Source organism: Lampetra planeri, chromosome 12, assembly GCF_965212315.1.
Source record: "Lampetra planeri chromosome 12, kcLamPlan1.2.h2, whole genome shotgun sequence".
In the NCBI taxonomy this organism is placed as follows: Eukaryota; Metazoa; Chordata; class Hyperoartia; order Petromyzontiformes; family Petromyzontidae; genus Lampetra; species Lampetra planeri.
Genome location: NC_136118.1, coordinates 340,876 through 360,441, shown reverse-complemented (window position 1 = coordinate 360,441; position 19,566 = coordinate 340,876). Strand labels below are relative to the sequence as shown.

The following is a 19,566-nucleotide window of genomic DNA, read 5'->3' as shown; positions in this document are numbered from 1 at the left end:
GCGAACTTTGCCACAGCAGCTGATTTATCCGTCCCTGGGCAAGACTTTTACAAACCCCAAGTGCAAACAAGGGTTCAAAGCTTGATGACCCTCTCGCTTTATTAAATTGCACCGATGGCACCGTCTTTGCCGCACGCTTTGTTGATCTCCGCTGTGGCGGGGTGATTGAGACAAGCCGCTTATGTCATTAGTGGATGCACCGTCAATACACACAGTTCATGGCTTGCATAGTGGATTATTTTAATGACACTGCCCATAAACTTTTATTAAGATTAACGCCGCGCCAGAGATAACGCGCGGGCACTTTAGGCCACGGTGGCGGTGCCATGCCTCGTGGGCCCTGATTCCTGAGCGCCTGCCGGGTCGGAGCTCCGTCCAGACCCCGCGTGCTGCTTGTGGCGACTCCGTGGCCTGGTGTCTGCTTCGCGCAGATGCTAGCAAATTGATGAATTTACATTCTCTCGGGGAAAGTTATTGGATGGGCTCGAGCCTCCTCGAATTCGTGGTAGCTCTGTTTTATATCACGGCAATGCCTGCAGTGGTGCCGATAATCGGGAGCTCTGGTTTCCCAGGGCCACCCTGCAGGCCCTTCCCATTTAGCGCTGGACAGTGCAGCCACGTTATTTGTGCCATAAAGCCCCTAAAAGCAGTTGGGCAATCGTCTGCCACAGTGCAGCATACATTATGTGTGTCGCATAGTCTGTGAATAACAGAGCAGGATGCTAGACAAGGTTCGTGTGGACATGCACTCCTTTGGTAAGAAGGAGCTGTCACGTGAGTTAGTGTTTCGGGTGAGGGAAGTTAACTTGAGATGGAGTGAGTTCGTCTTGGCCTGGCACAGGGAGCATTGGGAGAGCGCTACGGGGTTCCTGTTGGGTCGGACTGTACGTGAGCCCGCCTCCCGTCCGCTCGCAAAGATAAAGATATCCCTACACACGTGTAGAGGCGGTCCTGGTGCTACACTGTAGGACCCGTGGCAAACAGTACCTTATGGTTCACACTGCTGTCCTATTGAAGACCCGACGAAGGAATAGCCCAGTCTTTCTGTCCCACTGAAAGTGGACAAATCTCTACCGTGTCCGAAAAACACATTCAATTCGATGTTTATTTGTTATACGGAAAATCCCGTTGAGCCAGTTAACCAGCTAGTTTGCAAGAGCGATACGCGGTGCATCAGCAGGTGGAAGGTGTGGATATTTCATCCATAAACTGAAGATCAAGGACTCTCTAACCTGCGAATGCAGTGAGGTACCAACCATCAGGATATCACTGATGAGGACTGCCCAATATTGCATACGTATTCTGGAGAAACAAGTTGACTCTACTCAGCTACCACCCCGGATTACTTGGAATGGTTTACAAAATAATACATGCAATTGTAGCCTGTTGCTTTTTTCAAATGCCATACAAAAAAAGAAGGCACTGCAACCCTGGTGGGCCTTCCAGGAGCGGAACAGTGTGGCACAAGGGGCCTGTTCATTAGGCTCGGCCAGGCCTTGACCAAGACAGCAAGTCATTTCTCTTATTTTGCTGGTTACATGTTCTGCACACTTCTGCGTGATTTGTGCATATGAGCATAGTGTGTGCTAACCGTGTGTGTAAGGGTTGTATTGTGTGCTCCAGGCAGTTCATTATTGATTTTTGAAGGGTGTTTAAATTTGAGCATGGCTTACAATACGTGGTGTGTGTGAAGTGCTGTTTTCTATGTGGATGTAACAAATTCGTTTCTTTAACGATATTCATTTTAGAAAAATTCCACAGCTTTAAAAGGTCAGCACTGAGATCACACGTGGCCTTGATCAGGATGTAAATGTGGGCTAAAATATCGAGACATTCCCAGCCACCACTTATGGTGATTAATTATTGAAACTGCATAAGCGCAATGGTTGCTCTATCTAAAAGACATGCTGTTGGAAGGCTGAGCTTGGCTCTTGGCTGGGACTGCTTTCAGGAGGAAGTGGTCAGTGTGGTCTCAACTTCCTGTTGCTGCTGGGTCAGAGGGTTTCGCTCTATCGACCAAGAACCGATATCAAACACTGGTGCTGAAATTGCCTCAATTTATTGCCATTGACCCACATTGGAGGACCTTTGAACTCACTTCTTGAGAACTGCTTTTTGTGTTTAGTTTGTTGTCCTTTCCCCACACCTCCTATTAGCATTGTTGGCTACGTATGATGTGAAAAAAGTTCTACATACATACATGTTGGGGAGTCTATAAATAGAGTAGGTAGGTAATATCCAGACTACAACTGGTGATGGGAGCTTGTGAATCCGCCCCATCACTCATTCACCCTCTTATTTGCGAGCTCTTTGGAGTGATGCCATGGCAGCACACGCAGTCCATGAAAAGTCTGATTTCCTTCCCCCGCATCTCTGATTAGCACGCTTGGCTACGTACGGTGTGAAAGAAGTTGAACATGCGTACATACAAAGTGTTCTCAGCAGAAAGCATAAGCTTATGCGTCATGCATAGAGACTGCGGGGCTGCTGTTTGCGATGAGATCAACAGAAGGAGATGTCTGTTTTCTGGCCAGAGAACCGAGTCAGATGCAAGGGAGCATGGATGGTGCAGGGTAAGGCCCTCGGGTGGACGCAATTGACCTCGCAGGCTCGGGATTTCGGCTGGAGTCACGGCAGCACTGGTGTGGCACCAGTGTGGTACCGGAGTGGGACAAGGAAGCGCTGTTTGTGCAGCATGTTTCACGTGCTTTGCGTTCCCAACACAGGCACTTACCAATGCTATTACAGTGTTTTACGTCGAGGGGAATGCAGCTTGAGTCACACGTTAGTTTAATAAAGGACCCGGTTGTTGTTTTTTTTGTTTAAAATATGTTAGGAAGGATTGGTGCTCCGAGGCAGGACTCTGCCGGCTGCCTCAGCCTGTGCATGCATTAGGATGCCGCAGTTATTCCTGTGCATTAATTATGCATTCAATTAATTTGTTGTGTTGTTCTTTGGGGCTGCGGCGTACAAAGCAAGTCCGTCTGCTTAGAGTTTAATTTGACATCAGAGCAGCACTCGGGAATGAGGAATGGTGCTGCCACATGTAGTTGCTACAGTAAGGGTGTCTGATGAAATAACATTAATATAAGAATTTAATTAATAATGGTGAGTAGTAAGTACTCATAGCTCATTGACCTGTTGAGCTTGCAAACACCAAATTGATATAAAATTAAGGACAATTGGAGTGATGGGAAATGTTCAGGGCACACTGCCCATGGTTACTCAAGGGACTTCGAGGTTACGTTCTGATGATGGGAGCTGTGGATGCTGACTCCTGGTCCTGGGTCACGCTCCGTGGGATCCGGAGGGCACCCATCCTAACCCTAACTTGTTCCTCGTCGCGCGTTCCATCGGCGCGTGCTGTTGTCCTCCGAGTTACGCTCATGGTTGCACCTTCATGCCATCGCAGCCATCTGCCTGGCACCCAGTGTCCCGCTGTAGGCGTATACGGCACGTGTTAAGGTGAAGATGGGCAGCTGAGTTGACAGGGAGAAGTGCACGCAGAGTTGATGGGCACGTGGTCAATACTGGGTGGGTGGCCAAGGGGGCGAGCGCGCGTCGCCGCATGAGACGTGGCAGATGGGTGCCACTTCTCGCATATCAGGTCCAATACAAGGGTAAATATTTAGGCACCGCGAGGTGGAGGGAGCCTTGTGGTGGAAGGGATATGAGGGGAGGGGGAATGTGGGGCTTGGACTGTGTGATGTGGGCATCTCTGGCTTCTGCAACAAAATGTAAAAATTAGTTTTAATCTTTGCAGCTCACTGACTGTTTAAAATGTGACCACAACCAAATTGCTGATTATGAATGAGATTCTGTCATTCATCTTCTTTGCCGAGGCACTGATTTGTGTGTTTTCTGTGCAGGTGGTGGGGGGAAGAGAAAGGGGAAGAGCAAGAAGTGGAAAGAGATTTTGAGGTTCCCTCACATCAGCCAGTGCGAGGAGCTGCGTCGCACTGTGGGTGAGTAATGCCGTGGGGCTTCCTATGCCCCTTGTCCTCCCTCTTCCTCCCTTCCCCCTCTCCATTCCATTTCCTTCCCCCCACCACCTTCTTGGCTTCCTCGTCTTACTTCTATCCCCTCTCTCAATTTCTAAATCCCCTGATGGCCCTGTGCACTTGCACCACCCACATTCCCTCTTCCCAGCTTCCTGCTCTTCATTTCCACGATGACTCTTGAGACTGATGAGAGCCCACATGACTTGTGGGGAGCCAGGTTGATGGCATTGTGGAAACGGTAAGACAAGAGCCCCGGCGGCTGGGGACTGCGTGCCCGTGGATGGCTGTCTGCTTGCCGTGGCGCGGAGGTCATGGTTCATAGTGGGAATGATCCTGGGAGCCGTTTCCTTGAGCTTAGATGACTGAGAGCCATTCTGGAAAATATCGTGGGACACGAGCAACAAGAGAGAATTGGCCTCACAGCGCTGCTCGTCCATGTGCCCTGACCCGATTAGTTCACTTGTTGGGTGGGACCACCTGAGGTGGCATCGCTTTAGTGGTTTAAATTTCTTTGTGGTCAACAACATTTAATAATGTGGTAACAATTACAAATGAGTGGGGTTTTCAAATAATTTAGCACTTATTAGACACGTAAATTGGTACAATTTTTTTTCTACCTTAGGTGGTACCAGTTTCTTTTCTGGTCTATGGACGATTTTTATGTTACCAGGTAAAGCCCACTGAGCTGCATAGCTTTTTTTCAGCACTTATCTGGCCATAAATGATAGCTCAACGAAGTGGCTGACCATGTGGAAATGTATAGCAGCTCAATACGCTAAACGTATTTTTCTAATTATGGAGGGAAAAACCGGTGGACTCGAAGAAAAATCCACACGACCACGGGGGGAACATGCAAACTCCAAATATACACGTGCCAGGGTGGGAATCGAACTCACGACCTCCTGTATAACAGGCAACGTCGTGAACATCTCCTAACCACCATGGCACCCTTATGGGGGGCGCTGGGCACGGCAAAACGTGGCAACATCACCTCTCTTGTTCCGGCTAGTTCCCGCGTGGCTCTTCTCGCGCTTAAGGACAGTTGAGGTATCGCTGAACCGGCCTGTCCGGTTACTGTCCTGCCGTGGTCATGTCTCACATGCGCTGTCCGCTCGCTCACTCGTGCAACTCCCACGTATAGACAGCCCCTTTGTGTGCGTGTGTGCTTTGGTCACACCCTCGCCTGTGTGGAGTGAAGAGCTCTGTGCTCGTGAAGCCAACACAGGCATTGGAACACGCCCAGGTCACAGGCCTTGCTTTGTACCTTTAACGTACAGTGGTAGGAACTCACTTCACAGGGGGAACAGCTGCACGTAGTGGCTGAGATAGCATGCCCACAGCACACGCATCTTTGAGTAGGTGTATCAACTTGTATTTGGCATGTGTGGTTGTTTTTCTGTATGGGTGTATTCATCTGCGTGTGTTCATTTCCATGTGAGTGTGTTGCTCTGCTTGCATTCACCTATGTGTGCGCCTTTGCGTGAACGATCGTGTGTGTATGTATGTGTTCGCCTGTATGGATGTTTGCCTACCTGCATATGTTTACCTGTGGAGGTGTACATCTGTACGTGTGCTCACTTGTGTGAACACCGTTTCTCAGTGAAACACTGGTGCTGGCCACTTGCAACGTGAGCTTTATTCAGCAGTAATTCACCTGCACACACCAGGGGGTGTGCATTGCTGCCATGCTAAATGCTTGGCTTGCGGCCACAGCTGCGATGGTGATGTATGTGTGTGTTTTTTCTCAGTGATGCAACAAGTCAGTCTCACATTACGGAGGGGTTAAGTTGTGAAAGTAGAGACATCTGTTGGTGACGCTGAGCAGTTAAACCGGAGGCGTGGATGGGGCGTAGTCTGATTGCCAGCGCTGTCGGTACCGGCCCCCGTGCGATGGCGGCCTCGGCGGTGCCGGAGCTCTGCTGTTGCTGCTGCTCGTGTCACCGCAGGTCGACCGGGTGTGTGGTCGTGGCCATAAGTGCTGAGTAAACGAGGGCACACTTCTTGCACTGCCTTGTGAGAGTGGCGAGCGCCAGTGAGGGAGGGTGACGGTGCGGTGATGAATGCGGCAGCAGCAGCTTCAGAGGGCGGCGCAGCGGTGTGAGCTCGCTTCCTTGGGGAACCACGGCGTGACGGGCCCGACCCGGAGCTCGTCACTCCCTCGCTGTGCTTGGACATCCCCCGCTGAGATAATAATAACGACGCCAACTCCTATAATGCCGTAACATGGCAAGCCATCACAAGGGCGCTGGACAAATGGCATAAACATTAAACATGAGTCGTTCGTTTATGCAGCTTTTCAAGTGTTGCGGTGACCCTGGATCCCATAGTGCGACCACAGTCACCAATCTCAAACCATGAACCGCACGGTAACACCGCTGCCTGCTTTTATTGCTTCCCGGCAGCATTGCAAATATTCGAACGGCGCCTCCAAAATCTATCCATTTGTTCATCACTCGCGAATCTTAAATATAAGCATATGAACATTTCTGGCCAACTTTGCACCATACGAGAGAAGAAGGGCCATGACACTGGGCATGCCGAAGTCATGACAGGAGGGGAACTGTTTCCCATACCAGGAAGAATCTTGACGTCACGGTCACTGTTGCTGCGCCGATGTGTCACGATTCATAAATGTCACGGTCAAATGAATCTCCATGCGCATGCAATGTTTGTTATCTGAATCCAGGTAGCGAGCGAATTGATGCTGAAGCCGCTGTTTCGGTTAAAGTGGTTGTAGTGGTGACTCGGTGGGAGGGAGGTGGAGAGGCAGTGATATGGCCGATTGGTAGCGCATTTGCCGCTTAATACAGAGAGGTTCATGGTTCGAACCCGCCGGCCTCTCAGATTTATTCTGCAGGTGTATTAACTGTAATAAGTATAACCCGTCAAAACAAAGTTTTTCACTATAAATCCTTTATATGCATGGCAGCGAACTTAATATAAAGGATTTAAAAATATATTCGCCTGTGGAGGACGCGGGGATCGATCCCGCGACCTTTGGCATGGGAAGCGAGGGCGCTACCAACTGCGCTACTCCGCCACGGCCTGTGGAGGGGTTACGCTCTGGGCTGTTATACTGTGACGTTCAGCCAAAGCGATGAATGAGTTCTATTTGAATATATATAAAATAATATTTTTTTTTTGCCTAAAAAGTGTAAAATTTTGGGAATTTTTTTTCACGAACATTAATTGTCTGGCACAACGAGTCTGTGTGGAAAATGTCAGCTCGATTGGATCACGGGAAGTGGGTTAAAAAACTAGCAAAAGATTTGCACGGTCCTTAGCAAGCAAGCAAGCACGCGAACTTAATATAAAGGATTTAAAAATGGCGTGCCGTATGCTGATGCAAGAGTAGGCCCTACTGTGCCAGCACGATTGTCCAAATAAATCAAAATATCTGAAAATTACTCGATTGACATATCCATAGAAATCATTAGCTACTGGCAGAACCCTCAAAAAAGTCAAGAGACTCTGTTAACCTTTCCTGTGTATAACACATTTTTTAAAGCTTGCTGGGGTTGGGTGGCTTTGTTTTGGGAGAGACTGTTAGAGAGGGTTTCTGTGGCTGCACCTCACACCCCTTCTGGTCCGAGTGCTGTAAGAAATGGAAGGAGGGCGGAATCCAAGAAATAAACAACACAAAACGGAGGGGATCTTCGCCTCACCAGGGAGATGGTGGGGAGGGGCGAGGGGACGCTGCACTCTCGGTTGGGGTTTGCTGGGTCTGTTGAATCCTCGAATGTAAATGTGTACATTGTCTGTTGGGACGGGGTGTTTGCATAATATAAAAATAGACATTCGTTTTAGCTTCATGAAAGAATTTGCATGTAAAAGCTGTTAGTGTGTGCAAAGGTCCCAGGTGTCCCTCGTAAACGAGGTGGAATGGTTATAGGCCCTTGGCTGGTGATAGGCACAGCGCTGCCTCAACCCCATTCAAATTATTGCTAGATTCGCCCAGAGAGATTATGTATCCGAATCCTGGAACTGTGTCTCCTATTCTTGGAACCGTGGCTCTGATTCTTGGGACCGTGCCTCTGAATTCTGGGACCACGTCTCTGAATTCTGGGACTGTATCTCTGATTCTGGAGACTGTGCCTCTGGTCTCTGGGTGCTGTGTTTTGATCCTTGCTCTACGCTGTTGATGCTGAGCAATTTGGTGGCTGACAGAGAAGCACTAAGAGCTAACTGTGTGTGGCTAATATAGCCTCTAGACTGCTGGCTGTCTCCAGAAACAAACAGTGCTGAATAATCTATCTTGGGTAATTAATGATTGTGAGTACAAAGTAAAGTCATGAATATTACTAATCAGGTCCACAACATAGCTCATGGAGTGCCAAAGTCTTCTCTTCCCATACCCCCCTTTCCTTACCCCCTCCCCCTGCTCCCCTCCCGCTGCTTCCCTCTTCATGCCCCTGCCAACCCCCCACCCTTGTTCTTGCTGGGTGAGAGCCGAGGGCTTTTCACGTCACCTGTGTCAGAAAACCGGGCCGACTGGAAAGGGAGGGAGCCCCTCTATTTATATCCCTCATGGAAGAGGTGAGGCCACCACTGCGCCCCACAGCCTCCACTGAGCTGGGACAGGAGTCTGGGCTACTCATCTCATTTTCTCCCCGTGGTTTGAAAAGACACGTCGTCGTTGGAGTATCGCTTCATGGTACTGCCTTTATCGTGGTGGGGAGAGCGCGTGGCCTCCAAACCGCATTCCGTGTCGACCCAGGTTCCATCGTGGTGGTGAGGCCATGCAGCTCCACTTGCATCTTTACGAGTGCACATGGGGCGTGAGGAGTTAAAGGTGGTTGTGTGTTGGGTGGCTGCGTGCAGGGCCCTGTGTTTTGAGCACTGTCAAGGAGGGGGAGGCGTTTGAAGCTCCTGGTCGTGAGACGCCATCGCAAACTCTTGGTTGTGCGCACTCCGCACTATGTGCGAAGCGCTGCTGGGTATGTGCAGGATCGGGGCAGCCTCAAGTAATCTCCATCATGAACACGAGAGACCTTGTGTGGGATGCACCACTTCCACCAAGTGTAACCAGATGCGACATCTTGTGCCCTTGGGGCCAATATTATCTGTGAGAGGGGTGGGTTTAAGTGTCCTGGTAGTTGTAATGCCATCCAGCGTGAAGCTTGTCCACGGCAGCACCTCTCAGGAGCACAAAAACCCTACACTCGTTGCTGCTGTATTTTTTGTTATAATTCTGCACAAATTCAATGACAAAGAAGGACGGTGACTCGGGTATTTCCATAAAACTTAAACACGGGAAACTCGACGTCAGACGATAAATAAAGACTGAGATGCGTTGTACGGATGGCGACAGGCGATGCAGGAAGAGAGGCCGGCAACGCCCGAGTCCTGTGAGCCGGTTTACGATGGAGGTGGCCAGGATGAAGGGGAAAACTAGGAATCCCTCCATCCCTCCACGACGATTAGCAAACGGTGCCATTCCCAATGCGTGTGGGGAGCGAGCGAGAGCCTCGACGCCCGCCTCCCCGTGGGTGCAAGGAAGGCCTCGGGACCCGACGGCATGGACCTCGCTATTTACCCGGCACGTGGCGACCGATCCTAGCTTGGCGGGTGAGGGCCGTGGAGTCGTGGGATGTGCTCAACCCTGCCAGGGGGGCTGCGTGGCGGGGTGACGGTGGTCGCATGTGCCCGGGGCTCTGTGATTTGACTGGCTTAGCGCTGCCCTGCTATGCAGTAGGTAAACCTGAATTCCGTGAATCAAGACGTTTTCAGAAGTTGAGAGTTATGAAAAATATGTTGCTTTGTGTACATTTCTTAAAATGGTGAAGCTTATAACTTTCTTATCTTTAAAAATAACCTGCGTAATATAAACGGAAAAGCCCTGCGGTGATGTGGGGGTTGCAGTACGATCTGTAAAACCTGGTCCTGCAGCCGATGGCTCAGCCGACCCCCAGGGTCCCACTGACAATTGACCTTTGAAGAGTTCTGACATTCAAATGAGAGGATGGAGCGATGCATTTTATTTGGACCGTGCAGTGACGCATTCCACAGTTGTGAGAACAGGTGTACGCATGATCAGCAGGGAGCATGTGTTTGGTTGTGCGGCTTGGGCCGTAGCTGGCTTGCACGTGAAAAGCTTCGACAGGGCCACGGGAGCAGAGATGGCCGGGAACTGTCTGGTTCACTGGGGCAAGGGTCGGGATTAATGCGGCGACGCTTGCGCTTACCCGGCCTCTCTGTCCGCGAAGCCTCGTGGCGTGGTCACGTGGGCCATGCCTTGTGCGCAGGCCAAGGAATGAGATGGGGTGGCCACCAGTCTACAGACAGCGGAGTTGGCGGATGCCCGGGCAGGATGTTTATTTTTGTAAGCGAAGTTGTAGCTGCATGTCCCACAGCTACGTGGGAACGTTTGTGTGTGTGTGGCTGACGCGCGGTCTCGCGTGTTTTGCAGAGAGGAATTACTGGAGCCTGTGTGAGAAGCAGTCCATTGGGCGGCTCCTGTGGCGGCAGTTCTGTGAGACGCGCCCCAAGTTCGCCTGCTGCATCCGCTTCCTCAATGCCGTGGTGAGGATGACACCTGCACTACCACCCCCACTGCCTGCACTGCCCCCACCACCTGCACTACTCACACCACTCGCACTACCTACACCGCCAGCACTACCCACACCACTCGCACTACCTTTACCGTCTGCACTACCCACACCACTCGCACTACCTACATCGCCTACACTACCCACACCACTCGTACTACCTACACCGCCTGCACTACCCATACCACTTGCACTACCTGCACCGCCTGCACTACCTACACCGCCTGCACTACCTACACCGCCTGCACTACCTACACCGCCTGCACTACCCACACCGCCTGCACTACCTACACTGCCTACACTACCCACACTGCGTGCACTACCTACACCGCCTGCAATACCTACACCGCCTGCACTACCCACTCCACTCGCACTACCCACACCACTCGCACTACCTCCACCGCCTGCACTACCCACACCACTCGCACTACCTACACCGCCTGCACTACCTACACCGCCTGTACTACCTACGCCGCCTGCACTCCCTACACCGCCTGCACTACCCACACCACTCGCACTACCTACACCGCCTGCACTACCTACACCGCCTGCACTACCCACACCGCCTGCACTACCTACACCGCCTGCACTACCTACACCGCCTGTACTACCTACGCCGCCTGCACTCCCTACACCGCCTGCACTACCCACACCGCCTGCACTACCCACACCACTCGCACTACCTACACCGCCTGCACTACCCACACCGCCTGCACTACCTACACCACTCGCACTACCTACACCGCCTGTACTACCTACACCGCCTGCACTACCTACACCGCCTGCACTATTTACACCGACTGCACTACCCACACCGCCTGCACTACCCACACCACTCGCACTACCTACACCGCCTGCACTACCTACACCGCCTGCACTACCTATACCACTCGCACTACTTACACCGCCTGCACTACCCACACCACTCGCACTACCCACACCACCTGCACTACCCACACCACTCTCACTACCTACACCGCCTGCACTACCTGCACTGCCCCCACCGTCCGCGCCACCCCCATAATTCGTACTTTGTGCACTGCCTGCACAACCTACACTATTGCACCACTTACCCACCATCTCATTGCACCCTGTGCACTCCCAACATCCTGCCCACACCGCTCCGCAGCCGCCACACACTCCAGGCAAACCCACGACCTCGTGGTCATGGACCCCACGGACCTCCCAGGTCGAGGTTACCTCCTTGCTGCACTGTGGGAAGCAGGAAGGTTGCACGCACTCAGTGTGATGCGCGCTGCGCGAGAGTCTCCTGCAATCGTGCGCATCTTTCTAAAGGCTTTTTTCCTCTTGAGCTAATGTGCATCCTCATGCCCTTGCGGAAAATGGCGGTGTCGTAAAGCCCCTGGCACGGTGTGCGGTCACTGGTGCTTGTGTGGCGGTAGTGCGACTTGCTGATTAACGCAGCACAGCCTCGTACGGCGTGAGTTTGCGGGATATATAATGTATGGTGAAGTGTCACACCGTGAGCTTGCGTGCGTGTGCGGTGATCTGTTTGGGGCAACGGGCGTGGTGTCACGGTGAGCGGAGTAGCGAGCGTGGCAGCCAGCTGTGGTGAGTGGCGCGGGGCTGGGCGTGGCACCGGCCCAACCACAACACGCCACTGCAGCATCTAGAAATACTTCCTGGAAAATTTGACGTTTTGTTTGTGCGGCCTGAACTTTAACCCTCACCATCCTTGGACGTCTAAAGTATTTAAATTACGGTGTTTTCTTGCGCCAACCAAAACCTTCGTGTCGTTTGCGTCACGTGTCACTGCTCCCTGCCAGCCCGTGTTTAAAGGGTGAGCGCTGTATTCTTGCTGTCTCTGCTGTGGGAACGTCGTCCTCCATGAGCCTCGTCTGATGACCTTGTGCCATTGTCCCTGTTGGGGTTGAGGTGTCGTTGGTTTTGGTTATAAATCGTGGCTTCCCAGAAGTTGTTGGAGACATCACATCCACTTTTGCCGTTATCGCAGAGGTTTAAAAATAGCTGCGTGTTTGTTTGGCTCTAACTGTGGCCGCATGCCTCGCAGAATGCGCCTGGAGCACCGAGCCGCTCCTAAAGGGGTCCTGTTCTCCCCTCGTGCTTCCTGTGTGAGCGACCATGTGCCTTGGTGCGTATGTGTGTATCTGTTTGTACGTTCCTATTTGTGAATGTGACCGTGTGTCTTTGTAAATCTGTGTATCTGCATCTATGTGAGTATCTGTGTGTGTGTGCATGCCTGTAAGTGTTTGTAACTGTGTGTTTATGTTCACGTGCCTGTGTGTGTACATATGACTGTGTGTTTGTCTTATCTTTTGTGTACGTGACTGAACCTGGGCAACCCGAGTTTGATTCCCGCTCACGGCCAACACCAGTGACGATTATCTGAGCTGGTCCCGGACCTCCCCTAGGGTGACTCCGCTTCAAATCATTACCTGGTGAGGTGTGTAAACATCGGCAGTTGAGAAACAAAGGCGGCCAGTCGTGGTGCTGTCCGCCCACCCCCTGGTGTGCCGTGCCGGCCTTTATAGCGGCTCGCTAACAGCACTTTCCCCAACGGTCTGTTAAAGGCTATACGGGGGAACTTTGTCTTTGTCCTGTGTATGGGTGTGCGTCTCTCCCAGGCACGGAGCCCCACGTTCGAGGCTGTGCTCGTTGCCTCACGGTGGTTTATCGGAGTTACGGTCATGGAAGTTCTCTGGGAGATGGATGTTATCTGGCCGTGTCTGTGTCCGTGGTGACTGTGGTAAACAGTGGCCTCTCTGGAGGGGGGTGCAGATAATCGCACGCGGGCATTCTCCCTCACGTGGCTTTATAAACCAATCAGGCGCGCTTTAAGTGGTGTCGATTTTCTATCACAGTGCGTTTGATTGCATTAGGAAGCCCACTCTTGTCAAAAATACCACCTGCCCATTATTGCACGCACGCCTGGGAGGGTGACGACCATGACAACGCGACATTTTCCCAGATCCCCCCCCCCCCCGTTCCTTTCGATCCAGGTCCCTCATCCCCAGATCTGAAGCTACGCACACAAAGGCACGAGGCCATCAGACGAGGCTCCCATCACGTCCCAGCACCGCCACCAAGCTTGTACCGAGCTCCTCGCCTCCATTTATGGGCCAGCTTTTGGTTAGCCGAGCGATTATGCCATGACTCGGAGGCTCAGTGTTAACGGATGTTTGTCTGGGTGTGTACGTTTGTACACGGTGAAGATAAAAATGTTTTTTTTAATTTGTAAATGCACAGCGGCGCTGGGGTCTTCACGGGACCGGGTGAGTTCTTGCCAGTGGGTGAGGGCGGTCTTCGAGGCCCCCCCCCACCTCCCTGTGCTGTTCACCTTGAGAACACGTTAGGGAGCCCCTCGATGAGTTTTCTTATAGGAACCACTGATTGTTTTGTTATTTTACACGGTTTTCTGAGCACAGCAGTCCACGGCCCAAAATGTTAAGTGGTCAACAACAAGCAGCACTGTCAAAGTTGCTGCAATAGGTCGGAGTGAACATGTTTCTTTCATTGAGCATGTTTTAAAGAGATAATGGATTTCATCTGACGGAGATAGAAGAACTGGATTGGATGCATCGAGGGCATGGGTTGATGAATGAGGACATATTACAGAAGAAATAATGTGAGGGAAAATAACAAAAGCAAGGCCAAAGATTGGGATGTTGGAGGAGCTGAAGGGAGGGGGGGGCATTTGTGGAAATGAAGGGCAAAGGACGGATAAATATGGGGAAAATTGCAACCAAGAATGCCGCCCGTTGAGGCAGAGCACCAAAACAGACGAGAGCTTGCGAGACGAGACGATGGGAGGGATTTGCATAGTCGAGCAGTGCGAGGGAAGCTGCCGAAAGAGAAGTGTTCTGTTTCGGAACCACTGAATGTCCGAGTGTTGGGGGTGCTCGTCGCACCAGTCACGCCGGGTGTTGTTACACACGTGTTCGCACCGTATGTGTCTGTGCAGGCAGTGAGCGAGCATGCACTGAGTGCCGCTTATAAGTGCTGCACATAGCTTGCCCACGTCACACGATGGCCTAATGTCGTCTAGACACGCTTAGAGCCTAATTGACGCGATTAAGAAAGAGGTTTCATCCTCATGGGGAGCCCCCGCCTACGATCTGGCGACAGGGACGTCCGTCGCGCCATGACGTGCGTGACGCACGACCCGGCGCGATTCCGTGCCGCCCCGATCCACTCCACGCCATTAGGGCTACCCCGGCCGTCTCCCTATTTTTGTGGTGACCGTTGAAACGTACACAGCCTGTGCCTTCGTATCCAAATGTTGACGACCGTGTTTTCATGGCGCCAACCGGGGGGAGTGGTGCGCTATGCCGTGAGCAGCAGGTGGAGTTGTTTCCATTCCTCGAGCCGTCAATGCCAGGGGAGTGCGCACGCAGGAGTGTGTGCGAGCTTCAGCGAGGCAAGGGCTTGGGTGCGGAGCTGTGTGCCAGGACGTGTTTATGCCGTGTAATGGCCGTGACTCAACACAGGAAGCGTTGCGCGTGGCGGTAGGAATGCTCGCGAACGGCAGCGCTTGGCTGCAATCAGCAGACTCCCCCAGTCCCACACAATTGAGTCGGCTGCTCTCCAGACATGCACGTGTGTGCGTAGCTTCAGCGCTGCGGAGCGAGCAGTGGGAAGAGGAGCGCATGGCGGTCGTTGTCCCGAACTCGTGGGCCCCTCTGCGCCCCCCCGCCCTTTCCCTGGGGCCACCTCCCTTTCCTGGCCACGGTCCCACTCGACTGCATAACGGACTTCCTGGATACCCCGGCTCACGTCACCTCCTGGTTACGCGGCGATAACCGCACGCAACCTCCACAGCCGCTCGCTAAACGCACGGGATGTGCGATTAACACGGGGACATTGACAGAACAAGTGTGCTTATACACACAGGACACGCACCTGAGACGTGCGGTTATATACACGCAAGACTTGCTTTGAATACACACTGATTTGCACAGTATGCAGATGAGCTGTCCTTGGGATACACATGGGTTAAGCATTGGATACACACAGTTTTATATATACAGCACACACAGGATATGCATAAAATACATGTTAGGCACACAGGCTACAGTGCTTGTACTCACCTCACTGGCCACACGGGTCTCATCGGCTCCACACTTATTTTGTGCTGACCACACCCCCGACTATCAAACCTATGTGTATTTTTGTACATACCAGAAGATTTATTTTTGTAATCAATGTCAGTTTGTGTCCTTACGGCGGTGTGTATTTTAATGTTCTTTTGGAGTGCTCTTTTTTTTGGTACCTGTTACAAACATCACCGTTCTATTGCTCGTTTCACCGTTGGTGATGTCAGCTGCTGCTGCCGTGCATTTATTTAAGCTGTTTCTAAGTGCGTGCATCAGAGGACACCTTTCCGTGTGCACACCTTTCCGTGTGATCGATTCCTCTGTGGCATGTAACAAAATAAATAAGCAGACAATTCGCCTCCTTCCCATATTTGTCGCTCTGCATAAAAAATTCAGTGTTCTTTACACTTCCTATCAGCCATAAGCCATTGGTTGAACACAGTCCAACCCTGGATCAGTTTTGACATTTAGTCTCTCATCAGCTTAATCGGGCTTGCTTGAACCAATGCCGTTTGAACTGCCAAACAGATAATAATTATGTATAACATGAGATTAAATAATTGTGTGAAGGAAGTGTATTGTGTCCTTATTTGTTTTGATGCTAATGTTCACCACATATAGTTGTGTACTTTTTAGAGACTTTATTTTAAATCCAAAACTGTATATTATGGGAAAACTAACACAGAAATATGCGACAAGACAAAGAGCATTGTACATGCAATGTGGTGGTCATATGACATGCACGCAAGGCATGATGAGACTTGAGGTTTGCTACTTTTCGTGAGCAGCACATGTGCGCGTGTTTAAATCTCAGCAAGGGGCTGTGTTGGCTGCGTGTGTTGAAACAGGTCGACTATGAAGTTAGCCCAGATGAGAAGCGGAGAGAAGAGGGAGAGAAGATCATCAAGAAGCACCTCACTCCCGACGTGAGCATAGCTGTGCAGGCATCGTTCTGCACCTGCAGTACAACGCATAGTCTCACACCGTACACCTGCACGACAGACATCACACCATGCTCGAGAGCCCAACAGCGTTACACGGTGCACTTGCACGTGGGAGTGTGGTCTATGAGCTGCCTGTTGTTTTGTGCTCCAGTCACCAGAGGCAGTACCGGGGATCAGCGATGAGCTGGTGAGACAGTGCCAGCAGAACCTGGATGGGAATCCCTGCAAGGAGCTTTTCGGTCCCTCCGCCAAGTGAGTCTAAGCCCAGCTCAAGCCAAGCACCTCATTTGCCCCACCACTTTTCCGCAGTACCGAACCTCTCCACAGTGCCTTGCCTCGCGGCCTGCCACTGCCTAAAATGCTTTTGTGTCCGTAACTGTAACCACCTTGCGTGAACATCTCAGCGGCGGCGATCGAAATGTGTCGTTACCGCTGGGACGTCTAACACGGGGGTGTCTGTATGCGTAGGGCGCTGCATGAGTACCTCAGCAGGCAGCCCTTCCAGGAGTTCCAGGAGAGCATGTACTTCTCGCGCTTCCTGCAGTGGAAATGGTTGGAGCGGTGAGTACATGGGGAGCCGTGTGCATGATGCCAACTGTGCTGTGGACACTTAGGCACGTGGGGTGTCGAACTCTGCAGGCGTCATTCCTGGAGTGCGTTGAAGGTTGTGCTTGCGGCCCAGTGTGTGCGCGCGAGTGCTGTGAGCAAGGACCAGCACGATGTGTGGTGGTGTGTGCAGGCAAGTGAGCTCGCGTTTCGGTGCATAGAATCGGTACGCTCCCGCGATCAGAAGGATGCACCTGTCGCAATGTAATGTGTGCTTGAAAACCCTCTGATGCGTGCGATGCTTTTGCCTTTCCTGGTTTAGGCAGCCGGTTACGAAAAACACATTCCGGCAGTACCGGGTGCTGGGCAAGGGTGGTTTTGGGGAGGTGAGTGAAGCACTTGGTCCAGGGCCACAACACTCGGGACTTTCGTGTTCGGGATGCAGGACTCCTGGCTCCATTTTTCTTCTCACGCGGGTACTTCGTACGGCTCAAATAGACTCAGGGAGTCCGGGCAGTGGGCGTGAGATGGAAACTCGTAGCCGTCAACTCAGCGCATGTTAGGGTGACGGGAGGATGACTTCGGCTTTCCCTCCAACGGATCGTCGTCCCGTCAAGGAGTGATCGTGCGATTGTAATTTTTCAGTGAGTGTTTGGTCTGTATGGAACTGCTGTGAAGGATGCACGACGTGCGTGCATGTTCTGTAATCCGTGCCCGCAGGTGTGCGCTTGTCAGGTGCGTGCCACCGGCAAGATGTACGCGTGCAAGAAGCTCGAAAAGAAGAGGATCAAAAAGAGGAAAGGAGAAACGATGGCGCTCAATGAGAAGCAAATCCTAGAGAAGGTGAACAGCAGGTTTGTGGTGAGTATGCTGCCCCCTGACCATAACCTTGCCTTAGATGCCACCGACGGTTTGTTCAAAAGTGGGACAATGGTGGCGATGGCGTCAGGCGCCAAATGTGTAATGATGGGGGGTTGGCCCGTCTGTCGCGGTGCAGGTGAGCCTGGCGTACGGCTACGAGACCAAGGACGCGCTCTGCCTTGTGCTCACCATCATGAACGGTGGTGACCTCAAGTTCCACATCTACAACATGGGCAACCCTGGCTTCGAGGAGGAGCGTGCCGTCTTCTACGCCGCCGAGATCACGTGTGGCCTGAGCGACCTCCACCACGAGGGCATCGTCTACAGGTGCCGCTGGCTCAATGGTGGATGGGGGGGGGATGTGATGGGGCTTTCTTCTCTCGCTCCCACATTGACCACAACATTCGCAACGACCCATTGACCATGACATCTTGCCACGGTGGCGAGATGTTAACGACTTCGCCTGGCATACATGAGGTCGTGGGTTCGATCCCGACCCTGACGTCTATATATTTGGAGTTTGTATATATCTCTCCCTGTGGTCTTGTGGATTTTTCTCCGGGTCCTCCGGTTTTTCCTTCCACATTTTGAGCTACCCGAGACCCGCAAAAAAAAACTGGTCAACTTTACCATCCATACTTCCTGTGGAGTGAGTGAACTGAACAGCTAACCCCCTCCTCAACTGTATCTGTAATGGCTGCCCCCTGCACCGCAGTGAGACTATTCTCCTGACACAATATTCTCTCGCTGCAGGGACCTCAAGCCAGAAAACATCCTTCTGGACGACTATGGTGAGTGCTCGTGGCTGCGGTGCCAATCATTCCAGCTGTCGGAATTGACCGCAGGACCCTGTCTCTCGCTTTGCCTGGGGGCCCTGCGGGTGATGTTGAGTGCACAGTTTGGCGACTGGCAGGTGTGCAGCAACTGGAAACCCAGCCTGCAAAACCTGCGTGGGAATGTGGATGGGGGATTTTTTTCCCTACCCTGCTGACGTCATAATTACTTTAACTATAGGTTTTGTTTTTGGCAACAATGTAGCGGCCGTTGTAAATGAGCCGTGTTAACCTTTGCTCCTGCAGCTGTTGGCAGGTTGTAACGCCGTGTGGCACAGCCCGGTCAGCACAGCAGTTGGGGACATTTTTGTGATTTACTTGAACAAGTAATGATTGTCTTTCGGGTGTGGCTGCATATTTTCTTCTTCCATAACTGAAAAATGATTTATTCTGAGATACTGCGGCATTTGCATGCATGCTCACGGGGTCACGCTGCGTCTCTTCGGCTGCCTGTGAAGGTTGCTGCTGAGTCAGGAGAAAAGTTGAGGTATTCTCGTCTCTTCGTGATAACGTGCGGCACTGTAGCACTGGCGTGAATGTATGTGAGTCACGTGTTCTGTCATCCACAGGCCACATTCGGATATCGGACCTTGGCCTGGCTGTTAAGATTCCCGAAGGGGAGAGCATCCGGGGTCGCGTCGGCACAGTGGGGTACATGGGTAAGGCTGTGACTTGCTTTGTTGGTTGAGTGCACCTAGCCTGGTATATTAGCCATTTTGACGCGAATGTGAACGGTGACTGCTGCTGTTAACGGTGGG

At 51.9% G+C, this 19,566-nt stretch overlaps 2 protein-coding genes across 2 annotated transcripts in view; both read left to right on the top strand.

Annotated features, from left to right (window-relative positions):
* LOC144721461 (G protein-coupled receptor kinase 5-like) overlaps window positions 1-19,566 on the top strand; it is a 28,033-nt gene that overhangs the window by 3,275 nt on the left and 5,192 nt on the right. Inside the window, exons 2-11 of the mRNA XM_078599086.1 lie at window positions 3,870-3,965; window positions 10,411-10,523; window positions 16,473-16,550; window positions 16,720-16,820; window positions 17,037-17,129; window positions 17,437-17,500; window positions 17,835-17,975; window positions 18,112-18,302; window positions 18,729-18,766; window positions 19,378-19,467. Coding sequence (XP_078455212.1) covers window positions 3,870-3,965; window positions 10,411-10,523; window positions 16,473-16,550; window positions 16,720-16,820; window positions 17,037-17,129; window positions 17,437-17,500; window positions 17,835-17,975; window positions 18,112-18,302; window positions 18,729-18,766; window positions 19,378-19,467 — 1,005 coding nt within the window. The remainder of the gene's footprint in view (window positions 1-3,869; window positions 3,966-10,410; window positions 10,524-16,472; window positions 16,551-16,719; window positions 16,821-17,036; window positions 17,130-17,436; window positions 17,501-17,834; window positions 17,976-18,111; window positions 18,303-18,728; window positions 18,767-19,377; window positions 19,468-19,566) is intronic.
* LOC144721462 (uncharacterized) lies at window positions 10,530-16,531 on the top strand. Its single transcript, XM_078599088.1, has one exon. It carries the CDS (start codon window positions 10,530-10,532, stop codon window positions 11,571-11,573), a length of 1,044 nt encoding a protein of 347 aa, XP_078455214.1. The 3' UTR covers window positions 11,574-16,531.

Excerpts from the sequence above, each read along its gene's own strand:
- LOC144721462 (XM_078599088.1), top strand. The coding sequence starts at position 10,530 with ATGACACCTGCACTACCACCCCCACTGCCTGCACTGCCCCCACCACCT.